This window comes from Dromiciops gliroides, chromosome 3, assembly GCF_019393635.1.
Source record: "Dromiciops gliroides isolate mDroGli1 chromosome 3, mDroGli1.pri, whole genome shotgun sequence".
Classification (NCBI taxonomy): domain Eukaryota; kingdom Metazoa; phylum Chordata; class Mammalia; order Microbiotheria; family Microbiotheriidae; genus Dromiciops; species Dromiciops gliroides.
Window position 1 is genome coordinate 32,672,517 of NC_057863.1, and position 14,377 is coordinate 32,686,893.

Sequence of the window (14,377 nt, forward strand, 5' to 3'; positions counted from 1 at the left end):
TTTTTAAATCTTTGTTACAACAGATGATTCACTGGGTAGGGGGAAGGGAAAGGATCTATTCAGAAATGAAGGTGCTAGAAAAAAGTACAGTTAGCAATACAAATAAGAATCAAGAAATCACCATTCATTTTAAAACTGTTTAAGAGTCTAGAATTCTGAGGCTGCTCATGGAAAAAGCTTGTATCTCTGAGCTACCAAAGGCCCTAAAGCTAATTGGCTAATTAAGCTTTTTTAAAAATCACAAGGAAGAAATAGGGAAAGTTGTGGTGTTTGAAAGTTGTTCCCAAGAGATTTAGAGTTATTTTTAAATAATTCCTAGAAGTCCAAGCCTTCTGGGTAATGTGTGAATCACTGGAAAGGAAATCTTGCATTTGGGGGCCCAAAGCTAGATCCCAGAAAGGCCTACACTGATTCTACCTTAAATTGACTCCTTTGGATGATACAGCAGGGCTAATCAAGTCTGGACCTCTGAGGCTTCTGGGAGGAAGAAAGAACTCTCAGGCCTCGTTGTGTCCCACCCTGAACCTGCTTGGCAGACTTCCAGAGGGAAGGCCTGATCAGCTAGGTAGTCATTGGTCTTGACACAAGGCACACCATCAGGAGACCTCCCCCAGCCTACTTAATCCTTAGGTGTAAACATACCAGCACAGTTTAATTTAGAAGAGGGTCTCTATATGATTGCTGATGCTATAGCTCCAAGATAGCTACCCTATTAGGCTTGGGCTAGGGCTCCCTCTCTTCTACCAGGGCTCTCTGGCCTTGAGATTCTGGGCTCTGAATATACACACATATATACACATATGTGCCTGCATACTTATGTATCATATATATATTCATTCCACAATATTCTACATTCAATCATATAATCAGTCATATACACACTCCACATTCTGGCTCACTTAATTTCATACATAGTAAAACCTAACTGCAAGAATAGATTTTCATGATAAACTGGGAACCATTGCCAGTTTTACGAGTGTCTTTTGTTCAGTGAAAAATATGAAAAATAAAACTCCCTCCAAATTTGGTCTAATGCAAAGGGCAAAGATAAATGCATGGGGAAGGGGGAGGAGAGTAAGGGCAGGGTGGTCAGGGTTATCCACAATGAAGTGCATGAAGCTAAGTGCATGGTACAGTAGATAGAGTAGAGTGCTGGGCCTGGTGTCAAGAAGACTCATCTTTGTGAGTTCAGATACTTCCTATCTGTGTTATCCTGGATAAGTCACTTAATCCTATTTGCCCGAGTTTCCTCATCTGGAAAATGGGCTGGAAAGGAAATGGCAAACTACTCCCAGATCTTTGCCAAGAAAAGCCCAAATGGAGTCGCAGAGAGTCAGACACAACTGGAAAAACAACTGATAATGTGTGAAAGAAGGATCTGTGGGGGACATCAACAGGCAACATAAGATAAAGAGGTAATTTCCACACTAGTGAAAGTACACTAGATTTGATGTCAGAGGGTTCGGGTTCAAAGCTCAGCTCTATCACTCACTACAGGTAATTTAACCTAAAATGCAAAGCCATTATTACTAATACTATTCTTACTCTTACACATGTTCAAATCCACCAGTTGCCAAATCTTTGTTGATGAAGTCAGCTGTTATTCCACATCTTCTCCCACCTGTCCCTTTTTTTCCATTCAATTCACAAACCTCATGCTTCATGCCCTTGTTACCTTTCACTTCCAAGTCAGTGTCCTGTCCCTACATCTACTGTGTCGTTCCCCTCCGCCCCCATCTCCCAATCCAATCCATCCTCTTCGAAGCTGCTAAACTGGATTCCTAAAATGCAGAACCTACTCCTGGGCTGTGACATCATCAAGAAAGGACTCATAGGCTCGCAATGAACTCTGAAGCTAGTTCCAGATTTGAAGACGCAGGTGAGGAAGGAGCAGATCAATATTCCAGGCATGGGAGAACAGTGAATGCAAAATAAAAGGGGCAGGAGATACAACATTGTGTATGGGGAAAGCTGGTTGTGGCCAGAACATGCAATGTGTGAAAGGGAATCATGTGTCATCAGCCCGGAAAGGTAAGTTGGAGCCAGGTTGCCAAAGGCCAAACAGAGTAGTCTGTTTTGAGCTTAAAGCAATAGGGAGCACTGGAGCTCTTTGAGAAGGAGTGAGTGGCCGGGACAGACCTGGGCTTTAGATAAACCAATATGACAGTGGTGTGTAAAAAATAGATCCCCACAACACTCTCAGGGTAGTCAAAGTGATTAAATGTAACTGGGAATGGGGCAGCTAGGTGGCACAGTGGATAAAGAAAGCACTGGTCCTGTATTCAGGAGGACCTGAGTTCAAATTTGGCCTCAGACACTTGACACTTACTAGCTGTGTGACCCTGGGCAAGTCACTTAACCCTCATTGCCCTGCCCCCCACCCCTTCAAAAAAAAGAATAAGAAAAAAGAAAAATGTAACTGGGAAATATTTTTACCATTGTTGTTTGGATCATGTCCAACTTTTTGTTACCCTTTTTAAGGGGTCTTCTTGGCAAAGATATTGGAGTGGTTTGCCATCTCCTTCTCCAGCTCATTTTACCAATGAGGAAAACAAGGTTAAGTGACTTGCCCAGGGTCAAACAGGCAGTAAGTGTTGAGGCGGATTTGAATTCACAAAGATGAGTCTTCCCTGATTCTAGGCCCAGCACCCTACCCACTGCATCACCTAGCTGCCCCAGGAAACAGTTAACAAAGATAAGTTAACGAATAAACGAATTCAACAAAAAATAAGGTATTTAACAAAATGAATAAAAATACAATAAAACATGTATAACATTGCATTTTAAAACTAAGTTCAACCTATGGCCCACGGGGATCCTTATAAACAGGTCCTTGTTTCTAGTTTGACACCTCTGATCCAGTCCAATGCCTTCATTTTTGCATTGGAAGAAACTGAGGTCCAGGGAGATTACCTCAAGTCACACAGTTGTCTGGCAGCAAAGATGCTCTGGCTGAGATCTCAGAAAGCATCAAGCCCAACCCCATCCATTTTATAGAAGAAACTGAGGTCCAAAGATATGGAGAGGTTCACCCAAGGGAAGTTCATGGGAAGATCTGGAAGGACCCCTCACTCTAAAGCCAAGGCTCTTTCCACTACACTGATTAATTAAATGTGTGTAAAATAAAGGATATTGCTGGATCCTTCAATTCCATCAGTCTGCTCAATACTGCCAAACTTCCAATCTCATTGATTAAAAAACAGTCATTATAAATAAAGAGCTATTGAAAATTCATTCTTTCCTACAATCAGTACCATGGAAACAGGGCTTCTATTGGGCCCCATCCAAAGACAAGCTAGCCCATCTCAGCACTTATTACCAGATTTCGCCATCTTATGGAATCAAAGCTCACCTTTTAAATTGCTCACCAGATCAGTGCTGAAGGTCTTGGTCTTTTAAGAAGTTAATAAATTTCAAATGTCTATTTTGTCCAAATATCTAGTGAAAGACTCACCATCTTTGCAGTCACCTAGGTTCACAACCACAGAGTCATCTTCTAGTCTGCTTTCTCTCTCACCCCTACGTCAAATTAGGTGCAAAGTCTTGGCAATTCTGCCTCCAGTGCACCTGTCAAATCTGCTCATTCCCTCTACTCCCACAGCTGCCTCTCTAGTTCAGGCCCTCAGCACCTCTTGATTGGATTGTTGCAATAGACCCTTAATTTTACACCTGATTTCAATCTCTTTTCCAACCTATCTTCCTCATGATTGCCAAATTATTTTCTTAAAACGAGTCTGACCCCGTCACTCCCTTGCTCAAAGAAGGAGATGTGGCTCCCTATTGACTGAGACAATATAAAAATTCCTCAGGTTGGCGTTTAATGTCCTTCACAATCTCACTCTGGCCTCCTTAATGCCCTTCACACACACAAGCTTCCAACCTTTCTGTTCCTCTGACTCCCATCTCCAAACCTCCGTGTATTTGCATGAGGTATCTCCCTCCTACTTGTAATGCACAGCCAGAATTTTTCCCTCTTCTCCTTTAGAACCCCTAATTCCTTCAGCTCCTGTGCTATCTCCTATGGGGAACCACTCTGGAAATCCCTTAGTTGTTAGTATTCTCCCCCTTTCCCCAAAATTATTGTGTATATTATGCATGTGCCTATAAATTTACATGTTCTATTCACCCAATAAAATGGAAGCTTTCAGTGGGCAGGGAATGCATTTCTTTTATCTTTGTACCCTACTATGGCTTAGAGCAATGCTGTACAACAAATTAGGACCTTAATGAATGTTTGCTGGCTCGGTTCAAATAATTGTAAATGCCTTACCTGAAAACAACAATGTACCCCAAACTAGAAATGTGAAAAAATAAACCATTCACCACATTAGGGAAATAGGGAATTTTCAGTCCCATTCAATTGAGTTACCTCAATTTTCAATTCAAATTCAATTGAATTGAATTTGGAAAGCGCTTAGCACAGTGCCTGGCACATTAGGGCTCAACAAATTCTTATTCCCTTCCCACCTCTATTCAAAAACACACTTATGAAAGACTTAAAAATAGGCCAGGAATTGTGCTTTCCAGTAGGAGAGATGATCATTATTCTTAGCATTTTAAAGCTGGAAGGGCCTGCAAAGGCCATTTAGTTCACCCCCTTCTCCCCTTATTTTATGGTTGGAGAAACTGAGGCCCTGAGAGATGAAGTGACCTTCAGGAGGTCACAGATGGAGTCAACATCAAAGGTAACATTAGAACCCACATTCTCTGGCTCCAGAAGTATCACTTTCCACTAAACCATGAGGTCTTTCAGTTTGACTAAATCCTAGAGGTGGGATGGCAGAGTAGAAAACATTTGGCTCTGACATCAAACGACGTGGGTTCAAATCCAGCCTTTGGTCCTTACCTGTGTGACCCTGGGCAAACCAAAGATCTTAGTCACCTCAGTTTCCTCTTTTGAAATAATGAGGAGGCCAGACCAGATGAGGAGAACACCTCCTAAATCTAGGATCCTCCCTAGATAGAGACTAGAGTTTATAGTAACCTTTATCTATGGAGATAAAGGCTATATTCTTATGTAAATAGGCTACCTTTTGCTTCCCACTCCCTTATACCACCAGGGTGGGTCTTTTTAATCATCTGACTTTTGTTTTTAATGGTTCTCCCCTAAGTTTTGTGGTACTTAGGATCTAAAGACTTAATTTTAGAATGCCAGGCATCAAACCTTCACAACTGCCCCCAGGCCATATATATTTAAAGGCCCTGGAGGTTGAATTTTGCAGTGACTTTCTACTCCCTAGAAAACTAGACAACCGAGGCTCTCACCAGCCACACAACAAATAAGTTTTTACCCTAAGGTTCAATTCAGCAATTCAAAAAGTCTTTTGTTGTTGTTCAATCCTATCTGACTCTTCAGTGAAAACTCCATTTGTGTTTTCTTGGCAAAGATACTGGAGAGGTTTGCCACTTCTTTCTCCAGCTCATTTTACAATTGAGAAAACTGGGGCAAACAGGGTTAAGTGACTTGCCCAAGGTCACACACTTAGTGTCTTTGGTCAGATTTGAACCCGGGTCTTCCTGACTCCAAGCCTGGGGTTCTATCCACCGTACCACCTGGCTACCCATGTTACATCTGGGCAATTTTGGCTACCTTCAACACTGTCTACTAAGCCCCCAGTAGGTATAAAAGACATAGAATGAAGATGCAAAGGAAAAATCTAAAAAAAATCTCTTCCCTCAAGGAGTTTATATACTTGTAAAATATTCTCACACTGGAAACAACACTGAATTTGAAGTCAGAGAAAGAAATGGTGGCCATTTTACCCACTCGTCTTCCTGAGTTCAAATCTGACCTTAGACACTTACCAGCTGTGGGACACTGGGCAAGTTACTTAACCCTGTTTGCCTCAGTTTCTTCATCTGTAAAATGAGCTGAAGAAGGAAATGGCAAACCACTTTAGTATCTCTACCAAGAAAACCCCATTTGGGATCACAAAAGGTGAGACGCAACCGAATCTACTGAACAACCGCCAAATTTTACTCACATTTCCAATTTTGGGAAGTTTCTATATTCAGGTAATACTAACTCTAGCCCTCTGAAAAGTGGTGTGTGTGTGTGTGTGTGTGTGTGTGTGTGTGTGTGTGTGTGTGTGTGTTTATTTTGGCCTGAATGAGTCTAACAGGGCAAGGAATTCCTAATATGGAAACTTTCTATACAGATACAGATCTGCCACTCCCTTACAGGTAGTTTTCGTGGAAGAAATGTTGGGAAGCTGTCTTACACCCTAGGTTATACAATCAGTATGTGTCACAGGTCACACTGGAATCTGGGCCTTCTGAACTCTGAGAACATCCTCACTACACTACCCCACCCCACCTGATGCTCTGTACTGGAGTCACAATATTTCTAGCCATGCATGCACACATGTATGTGCAGACATTCATATACACACATAAATATCCCTTAGATGTATTATGTCTGCATGAAATATACACTTGTGTGAATACTCTGGCCAGAAAGGTATTAAATATAAGATGAAAACATGAGAGTGTGTGCACACACACAAGATTATAAGGTTCAGAGGAAGTTTGGGGTCTGCTAGCCCAGTTCCTTTTTCTATGGTTGAGAGAATTCAGGATCAGAAAGTGGAGTGACTTGCCCAAGGTCATGCAGGTAATAAACCACTTTGTCCTTGAAGAGTTTTTCATATATGTCCATAGGTTTCAGGGATCATCTGTGATCATTCTACTATCATCCTACATGTACATTTTTTAAAGTTTTCATTTTTATCATCATTAACAATTACAGCCTTTACCCACCAAGTCCTCTGACTTCATATCAAGTGCTCTTAGATCCCCTGTGCCACACTTCTAGCTCTAATCTTTAGCAAATTTTAATTCTTAAACATATATTTTGAAGAAATCCAAGACACTCCTTTAAAATAACTGCTGAAAACTTTGGATACAAAATTGCAGGACTGGGGATCTACTAGGGAAACAATCTTGAGCTGATAAAGGAAGGAAAAGATTAGAGCAGGAATTTTTGCAACATTGTCTAAGTTTCCAAAGAAGTCTGTATTTCAATGCTCCAAATAAAATTTCATTCTAAAAGTATCCCTGGAATTTTCTGTTTCACACTCTTCGGAGACTGATCAGGTTCCCCCCTGTGAGATTGCTGGCTTTATCACCAAGACAGAAGGCCAAAGCTCAGTGCTAGACCATCTTTCACACTCAAGTCCTCTCCGATTGCCTTCGGAACACTGCATTAGCTACTTGTCTCGAAGTGACTTTGCCCTGAGTAGACCCATTATACACTCAATCTTCGGGGCTCAGCTGTTGCTTTAAGCACTTCGCCCTCCTCCCTCCATCACTGAAGAGCGAAAGGCAGACTAGAAAAGTGATCTATAGATTTCTGATTTCAGGACAGAGGCAAGGAAGGACTGAAAACCAGATGAGAACAAGCAAATGGGAAATTTTTTATGCAAGGGCCATGTTGGGCATTTGTCCCTCAAAAATGCCCTGTGGCCTCCTAAGTTAGTAATTATGCATCAATTCCCTCTTGTGCTAAAGACCCAACTGGTTAACAGGGAATCCTTAACAGGGCCATGCATGGGATGTGTATATTGCTCCTTAGACATTCTGATAATGACCAGACTAACCGACTATGTCCTTAGGCAACACTAAAGGATTCCAAGAAAAGGCTTTTCACAACCATGTTCAGGAGGAGACATTTTTATTTTTCTGTAAATATATGATCGGCCACCTTAATGCCATTGCTGCCCGCCTCCTAAAACTGCCTGAACTGAGGCCACATTCAAATCGTCTAGACTCATTGAACAAAACTGAATAATAAATGTTAGTTGGTTGACTGAAGAAAGAGCATTAGATGTGGAGGCAAGGGACTCCCTAGGATGGAATTGTTACTACCTGTCTTATGTTGGGTAAGCAACTTCCACTCAGTTTCCTTATCTGTAAATTGAGGAAAGTTTGGAGTCAGTGCTCTCTAAGCCCTCATCCATTCTAAATTCTATGACCTCTGAAAATGGCCTTTGTTATTAATAAATGAAAAGAATATTTAACATCAAGAATACCAACTTCATAGTGGCAGCTAGGTGACGAAATGGATAAAGCACCAATCCTAGATTCAGAAGGACCTGAGTTCAAATCTGGATTCAAACACTTGGCACTTACTAGCTGTGTGACCCTGGGCAAGTCACTTAACCCTCACTGCCCCGCAAAAGAAAAAGAAAAAGAAAAGACAGAGGCTATCCCCTAGTAAGTGTTGGAAGCAAAATTCAAACCCAAATCTTTCTGACTCCAAGTCAAGAGTTCTATTCATCTTAGCATGCTGATCTCATTATTTTGACTAACCCTGTCCCTCCCATTCTAAAAGAAACATAATAGCCAGAATAGACTTCTAATTGCACAATGGTTTGGAAGAGATTAGGGGAGGGGGAGGGGGAGGTGCAGAAAATGGACCTGTGATTTCCATCAGCATAGGGTGCTCTCAACCAGGATACTCTCCACCAAAGCTGATGGGCAGAGGTTCTACAAAATATCGAATTGAACAGCGGTATGGAAACAATAGGAGATTCAGTGAGTTTCCCAAGGTCACAGAGACAGGATGTGACAAATGTAGGGCTTGAGTTCAGGAACTCCAACAGTCTCCAACCACTACCCCACACTGCCTCCCTAAAATAATAGTAATAATAAACAATAATAATAGTAATAACAATAATAAATAAAAATAACAACACACCACATCTATATTGATCTTTAGAGCTTTCAAATCATTTTCATTATGTGATAATCTCCTCAAAAGTCTGGTGTGAAGTAGACAAGTTTACAGATAAGGAATATGAGATACAGAGAGACCTGCCCAGGGTCAGTCAATTCAGTAAAGAGGTGGGATTACTGAACCATTTTGTCTCATATTCCTAGGATCACAGATTTAAAGCCAGAAAAGCAGTTTGAGGCTAGGTAGTCTAATGGTATATTTTACAGATAAGGAAACTGAGGTCCTGAGAGGTAATTTACCCAAGATATAGGTTAAAAAAATAGCTGAGGCAGGATTTGAATCCAGGTCCTCTGCTTTCCCCTGTACTGCTATTCATTAATTTATGCAACAGATCATCACATCGATGTTAGTAGAGCTAAATTAAAACCTTGGGGGCTTGTATTTGTCAATGTGCTCATCTCAGAAAAGGTTCTGATCATCTTTACCATATAAGTTAGCCACAAATTCTCTCTGATATGATATAATCAAAGCTTATTCCAAACCTAGGTTTGAATACCTAAATTGCTTTTCTGGGTCTTGTCAATCTATACATAGACATGTGCATACAGGACTTAAAATTAATACCAAATATGTGGACAAGTATATATTACCCATTATGCCTTACCTAGGTGAAAGACACACACACGTACACACACTCCCCCAAAACACACATCGATTGCTGGCTTAGTGTGCTATAAAGAAATCATTTCCTGGGGATCTCTAAGAAAAGAACAATCATTCTCCATTGTTTAATCATTCACCTGCTTATGGGAAGAGGATGAGTCAGGATACCCCTTTTAAGGTCTGTAGCAGACCTAAGGCATTTGGTACACATATGATCTGCCTGAAATCAGGCATCTTTCTTCTTTTCCAATGACTGAAATTTCATTAACCTTGTCAAATTACTCCTCTGTCATGTTTAGGGCTCAGATTGATTCAAACTCAGTCACTGTGGGTAATGGAAAGTGCATAGTACTTAGTGTTGGGAATACCTAAAGGATCATCCAGCCTCTTCCCCCTAAGTATCTGTGACCTTTGTTGACCTCTCTGAAACTCAGTTTCCTCCCCTGTTTAAATAAAGGAAGGGGGATGGTTGGCTCAGATGATCTCCTCGGTCCCTTTCAGCTCTAATGTTCTAAGAAACCACCGTAATTTCTCATTCTATTTGTGACCCTCGTGACCTCCACCAATCAATAACAGATACATTGGGCTTAGCAGATCCATCTTCTAACTCAATAGGAATCCTCTTCTGTTCTCACTTAGAAACCATCAAAATGCTGCATAATGTAAATGATAGTAGCTGTAAGAGGTTTCTAGTTTAAATTATGCATTGTTACTATTTTGGGAGAATTCAGACACAGTTCCAGTCTGGGAACACCAGCTGAGGACAATATGGAGCCAAGAGAAGGATAGAGGATTCTGACAGAAAGGACTGGGCACTGTGCATCTGGTCCCCTCCTAGAGCTGAGCACAGGTCTCTACAAACCATCCAAGATGCAAATCCTCAGGGCCCTGGAGCATCAGGGGACTTGCAGCACTGCAAGCAAAGCATCCTGAAAACCCCTGACCTTGGCAGACTTTCAGGGAACTCCGACATGGCCCTGCTTTTCTGACAGCCTGATACCCAGTCAGGTTTCTCAAAGCAGGAAGACTTTACCTCTCCTCATCTGGGAAAGCAAGGCTGATTTTGGTCTGTGAGGATCCAGGAGAAGTCATTGGGCCTTTCTATTCCCTCTTACTCACCAAGAGCTTTCCTAGCGACCCTGCAGGAATCATTCTAGCTTGGAGGCAACTTGGCATCCTGCCTCTGCTTAGCTGTGTCTCCCATGGACTCCTCCCTAGTCAGTCCTCCTTCCTCCCAGCTCTCCTCCCTGATGCTTTGCCATTGCCATCTTTCCTCCCACCCTTGCCTGGCATTATACCAGAGGAAGAACAGAGAGCAGCCAGCCCCAGGTTTACTGGTCAGTTTCAGTCCAGGATCCAAAGTGGGCATTTGGAAACACACAGGCAAGAAAGGCGGGGAACAAGAATGTGGCTCCAGATAGCATCAGGCCAGCCCTACCCACTGGTTATGGCTTCGGGCAAGGTAGCTCTGTATTCCTTCCAATTCAACACAAGACTATCCAAAGCCTTCCGTGGGAACCAAGAGACAGGTATGAATCCCCTTCAACTTGAAAATCAAAGCTCTCTCTCCAGAGAGAACTGCTTGGGATCACTATCCTAAGGGAAATGGTACATGTGGCTTCCATTGTTCCAGTCCCTGATACCCGATTCCCATTTTCTCTGCACCTTGAACTGCTAAGCTGCCACCACTCACTCTCCTACAGCCACACTACTCAAGGGTGCAGAAAGTAGGACATAGAAACAGCTGCTTTTGATAAAGAAAAAACACACACACTATAAGCTACTCACTCAGCCTCAGAACCCCTTATCTTTGCCAAGATGGTCACCAGGGATTGGCCCTTCTGAACATCAAATTGAGGGCCAAGGCAAGGGCTCCCCAAACCCTCTTATGTTAAAAGGCAAATGAGCTTTATCCAGTCACCCCCAAGTCAAGTCAGAATGGTCACATCTTTTCGAATGCTATGCCTACTCCAGACTCCTAGCTGTCAGTCACTGCCCCCCTCCCCCCAAAGAATTAGAAGGGAAAGTTGGGGGGAAGGAGAGAGAGGGAGGGGGAAGGAGGAAGGGGAGAGAGACAGAGACAGAGAGAGGAGAGAAAGAGATGATTCAAGTGAGTGGTTATTCCAAGAAAATGTGCCAAGATTTTCTCCATCACAGTAATAGCTCTTTAAAATATATGAAAAGAGGAGGATTTAATGAGGGCTCCTAAAGAGATAAAGAAATATTCCACCACCACCACCACCCCCCAAAAAAGATTTAGCATCCCTTGGACAACAGGCTTTGTCCCCACCAGGGAGAACATGCAGGCATTTGGGATCTTACACCTGCCCATTCAGTTTCATTGACCCTGGACACATCAAACACAGGAAAATGCTATTTTTGTAGTATGCAAAGCTAATAAGCATTTCCTAAATTGGCCCCAAATCTTCTCCTCCTCCTCCTTTAAAGTCCTCCACCCCCATCCAGTTTTCCAGTCGGCAACGTTTCATTAAAATGGCAAGAAAATAAATCCCCTTAGCTTCAAGTGTTGGGGGGGTGGGAGAGGGAGGGAGACAAGAAAACACCCTGCCGACATCGGGGTTTCTGATATTTGGCTGTTAAAAACCACCGGCGGCAGCAAAATGGATTCTATCTTAGGGATGTCTTGGTCACTACACAGAATCAGCATCTGAGTTACTTTCCCAAAAAGGTGAATTGGCCTGATTGTCTGTCTGTCTGTCTGTCTGTCTGTCTGTCTGTCTGTCTGTCTCTCACACACACACACACACACACACACACACACACACATTTGGAGCTTCCTTTTTGCTGCTCGAATCTCGTCATATAACTGACATATCAATGGACTCAGACAGACCGGCAGCCTGAGCTAAGGCGGAGTTAAAGGCATAAATAAAGGTGACTGGGGCGGGGGGAGGGGGGGGGTGAGCAAGCCCTTCAGGGCTTCTTCAGAGCTCCCTAGAGGAAGCCAGACGGAGAGCAGGCAGGGAGGGTGAGGCGAGGTGAAATGTTTGTATGGATAAGTCCAGCATAGCTGTCCCAGCTTCAGGGTCAGCTTCCCTTCCCCGTGACACCCGAAGCTAACCGAGGTCTCGGCTCTAATGTCAGGCTGCAGGTAGAAAGATACCCTACCAAAGCTGGGAGAGGGCTGGCGTGGATTGATGGGGACCCTGGTCCTGGCACCGTACGCCAAATTCAGAAAGGTTCGCATTCCCCTGGCAGACAGCTTCTTAGAGGTTGAAGCCCTTTTGAACACTGATTATTATTTTATTCTTGCCCTAGGGGAATTGCTCTAAGCAATTCGTCCGATGCCTGCCAGGAGTGGGCAACCGGGAGCAGGTGGCTTCCAGTGGCCCTCACGCGGGGAAACGGGAAGGCGAGACGGGTGTTGTACACACAGCACCAGTGCGAAAGGTAAAACGGCGGCGTGAGCTGCTCCTCCACAGACACACACACACACACACACACACAGAGGCATCTCCCTTTCCAAGCATCAGTCCCTACCACCAAAGGCACCCCACTCTCTATCCATCCGTTAGTCCATCCATCCGTCCGTCAGTCCATGGGGGCACGTATTCATCGCCAGCCTGGAGCCAAGTGGCTCGAGAGCAGTCCCCCAATTCAAACAGCCCCCAGCAGTCTCTTCAGAGTCCCGAGCCCCCAGCCTTCTCCTCCTCCCGTCCCCACCCCCAGCCGCGGTCCACGAAGGATAGATGCCTCTAGATCGCGGGATCCAGCCACCCCGCGGAGGAGAAAGAAGGGAGGCGCCGAGCGCACCCGAGCTTACCCTCAGAGCGGAGAGATCGATCTCGTCCAGGCTGCGAGCCGGCGAGTCGCTCGCCATGTTGGCTCCTTCGCTGGGCAAACGGAGCCCCGGGCGCCCCGGCAGTCCCCTGAAATGCCCCCTCGTTCTAGGGGCGGGCCGTCCTCATGCGGGCGGGGGTCGCGCCCCCCAGCGCCCTTCCACAGCGGTCTGAGCAGCAGCAGTCGAGGAGAGCGAACGAGCTAGCGAGCGAGGTCGGGCCGCCAGGCAGTCCACCTCGGCTCGGCGCCCTTCCCAGCAGCAGCAGCAGCAGCAGCAGCAGCAGGAGCAGGAGCAGGAGCAGGAGCAGCAGCAGCAGCAGCAGCAGCAGCAGCAGCAGCAGGAGGAGGAGGAGGAGGAGGAGGAGGAAGGGGAGGAGGAGGAGGAGGAGGCACGAGTGGGCTGCTGCTGCTGCGAGCGGCCGGGGCGGCAGCGCAGCGCTGCTAAGGGAGCCGAGGCTGCGTGGGTGTATTTAAATGGGACATGCTTTTCTGCTGGTGCGTGGATGGCGGCTGCATTGGCTGTTATAATGAGACACTTCAACTCCTCCACTCAGATGGGGGGAAGAGCGCCGCACTGAAGTGTCTATCACAGCTTCCTGGGAGGAGTAAAAACAAAAAAGAAAGAAAGAAAGAAAGAGTGGAAGGGGTTGGGAGGAAGGGAGAGAGGAAGGGAAGGGAAGGGAAGGGGAGAGAGAGAGAGAGAGAGAGAGAGAGAGAGAGAGAGAGAGAGAGAGAGAGAGAGAGAGAGAGAGAGAGAGAGAGAGAGAGAGAGGGAGAGGAGAGAGGAGGCGTGGCTTCCACCAGCTCAAGAGAGCCAGCGTTTCCTGACCCAGTCTTTTGCACCAACCCTTCTGGGGGAACGAAGAGGTGGAGGGGAAGACATCTCACCCCTTCCCAGCACCTCCACTACCACTACCACCACCACCACCTCTACGACCCCGGCACGTTTGCCGGTTTCTTGGGCTGGAGTCGATGGAACGTGCCCGAGCATCCAGCGAGCTCGCGGGGGTGGGGGCTGTCAGAGAAAAGGGGAGAGAAATTCTAATGCTGCGGAGCTCGGGGCGGAGGGTGTGGGGGGGAAGGGCGGGGAACGTTGCAGCAAAAAAAAAAAAAAAAAAAAAAAAAAAGACAGATTCTTCACCAGGGATCGCACCCAGCCTTCGATTGGTACATCAGGGTCCGCATCCCGATGATTTTAAGAAATAATGATAATAATAAAGGCCATCCCCAGGCTCC

General features: G+C 44.9%; 1 protein-coding gene across 7 annotated transcripts in view; it reads right to left on the minus strand.

The window, feature by feature from the left end:
- The window catches only part of TNIK (TRAF2 and NCK interacting kinase), a 430,959-nt gene extending 417,498 nt beyond the window's left edge, over nucleotides 1-13,461 (minus strand). For all 7 annotated transcript variants that reach the window (XM_043995975.1, XM_043995980.1, XM_043995978.1 and 4 more), the window contains exon 1: nucleotides 13,125-13,461. In XM_043995975.1, the coding sequence (XP_043851910.1) occupies nucleotides 13,125-13,181 (57 nt within the window). In that variant the 5' untranslated portion in view covers nucleotides 13,182-13,461. The remainder of the gene's footprint in view (nucleotides 1-13,124) is intronic.
- Nucleotides 13,462-14,377: the final 916 nt, after the last annotated feature.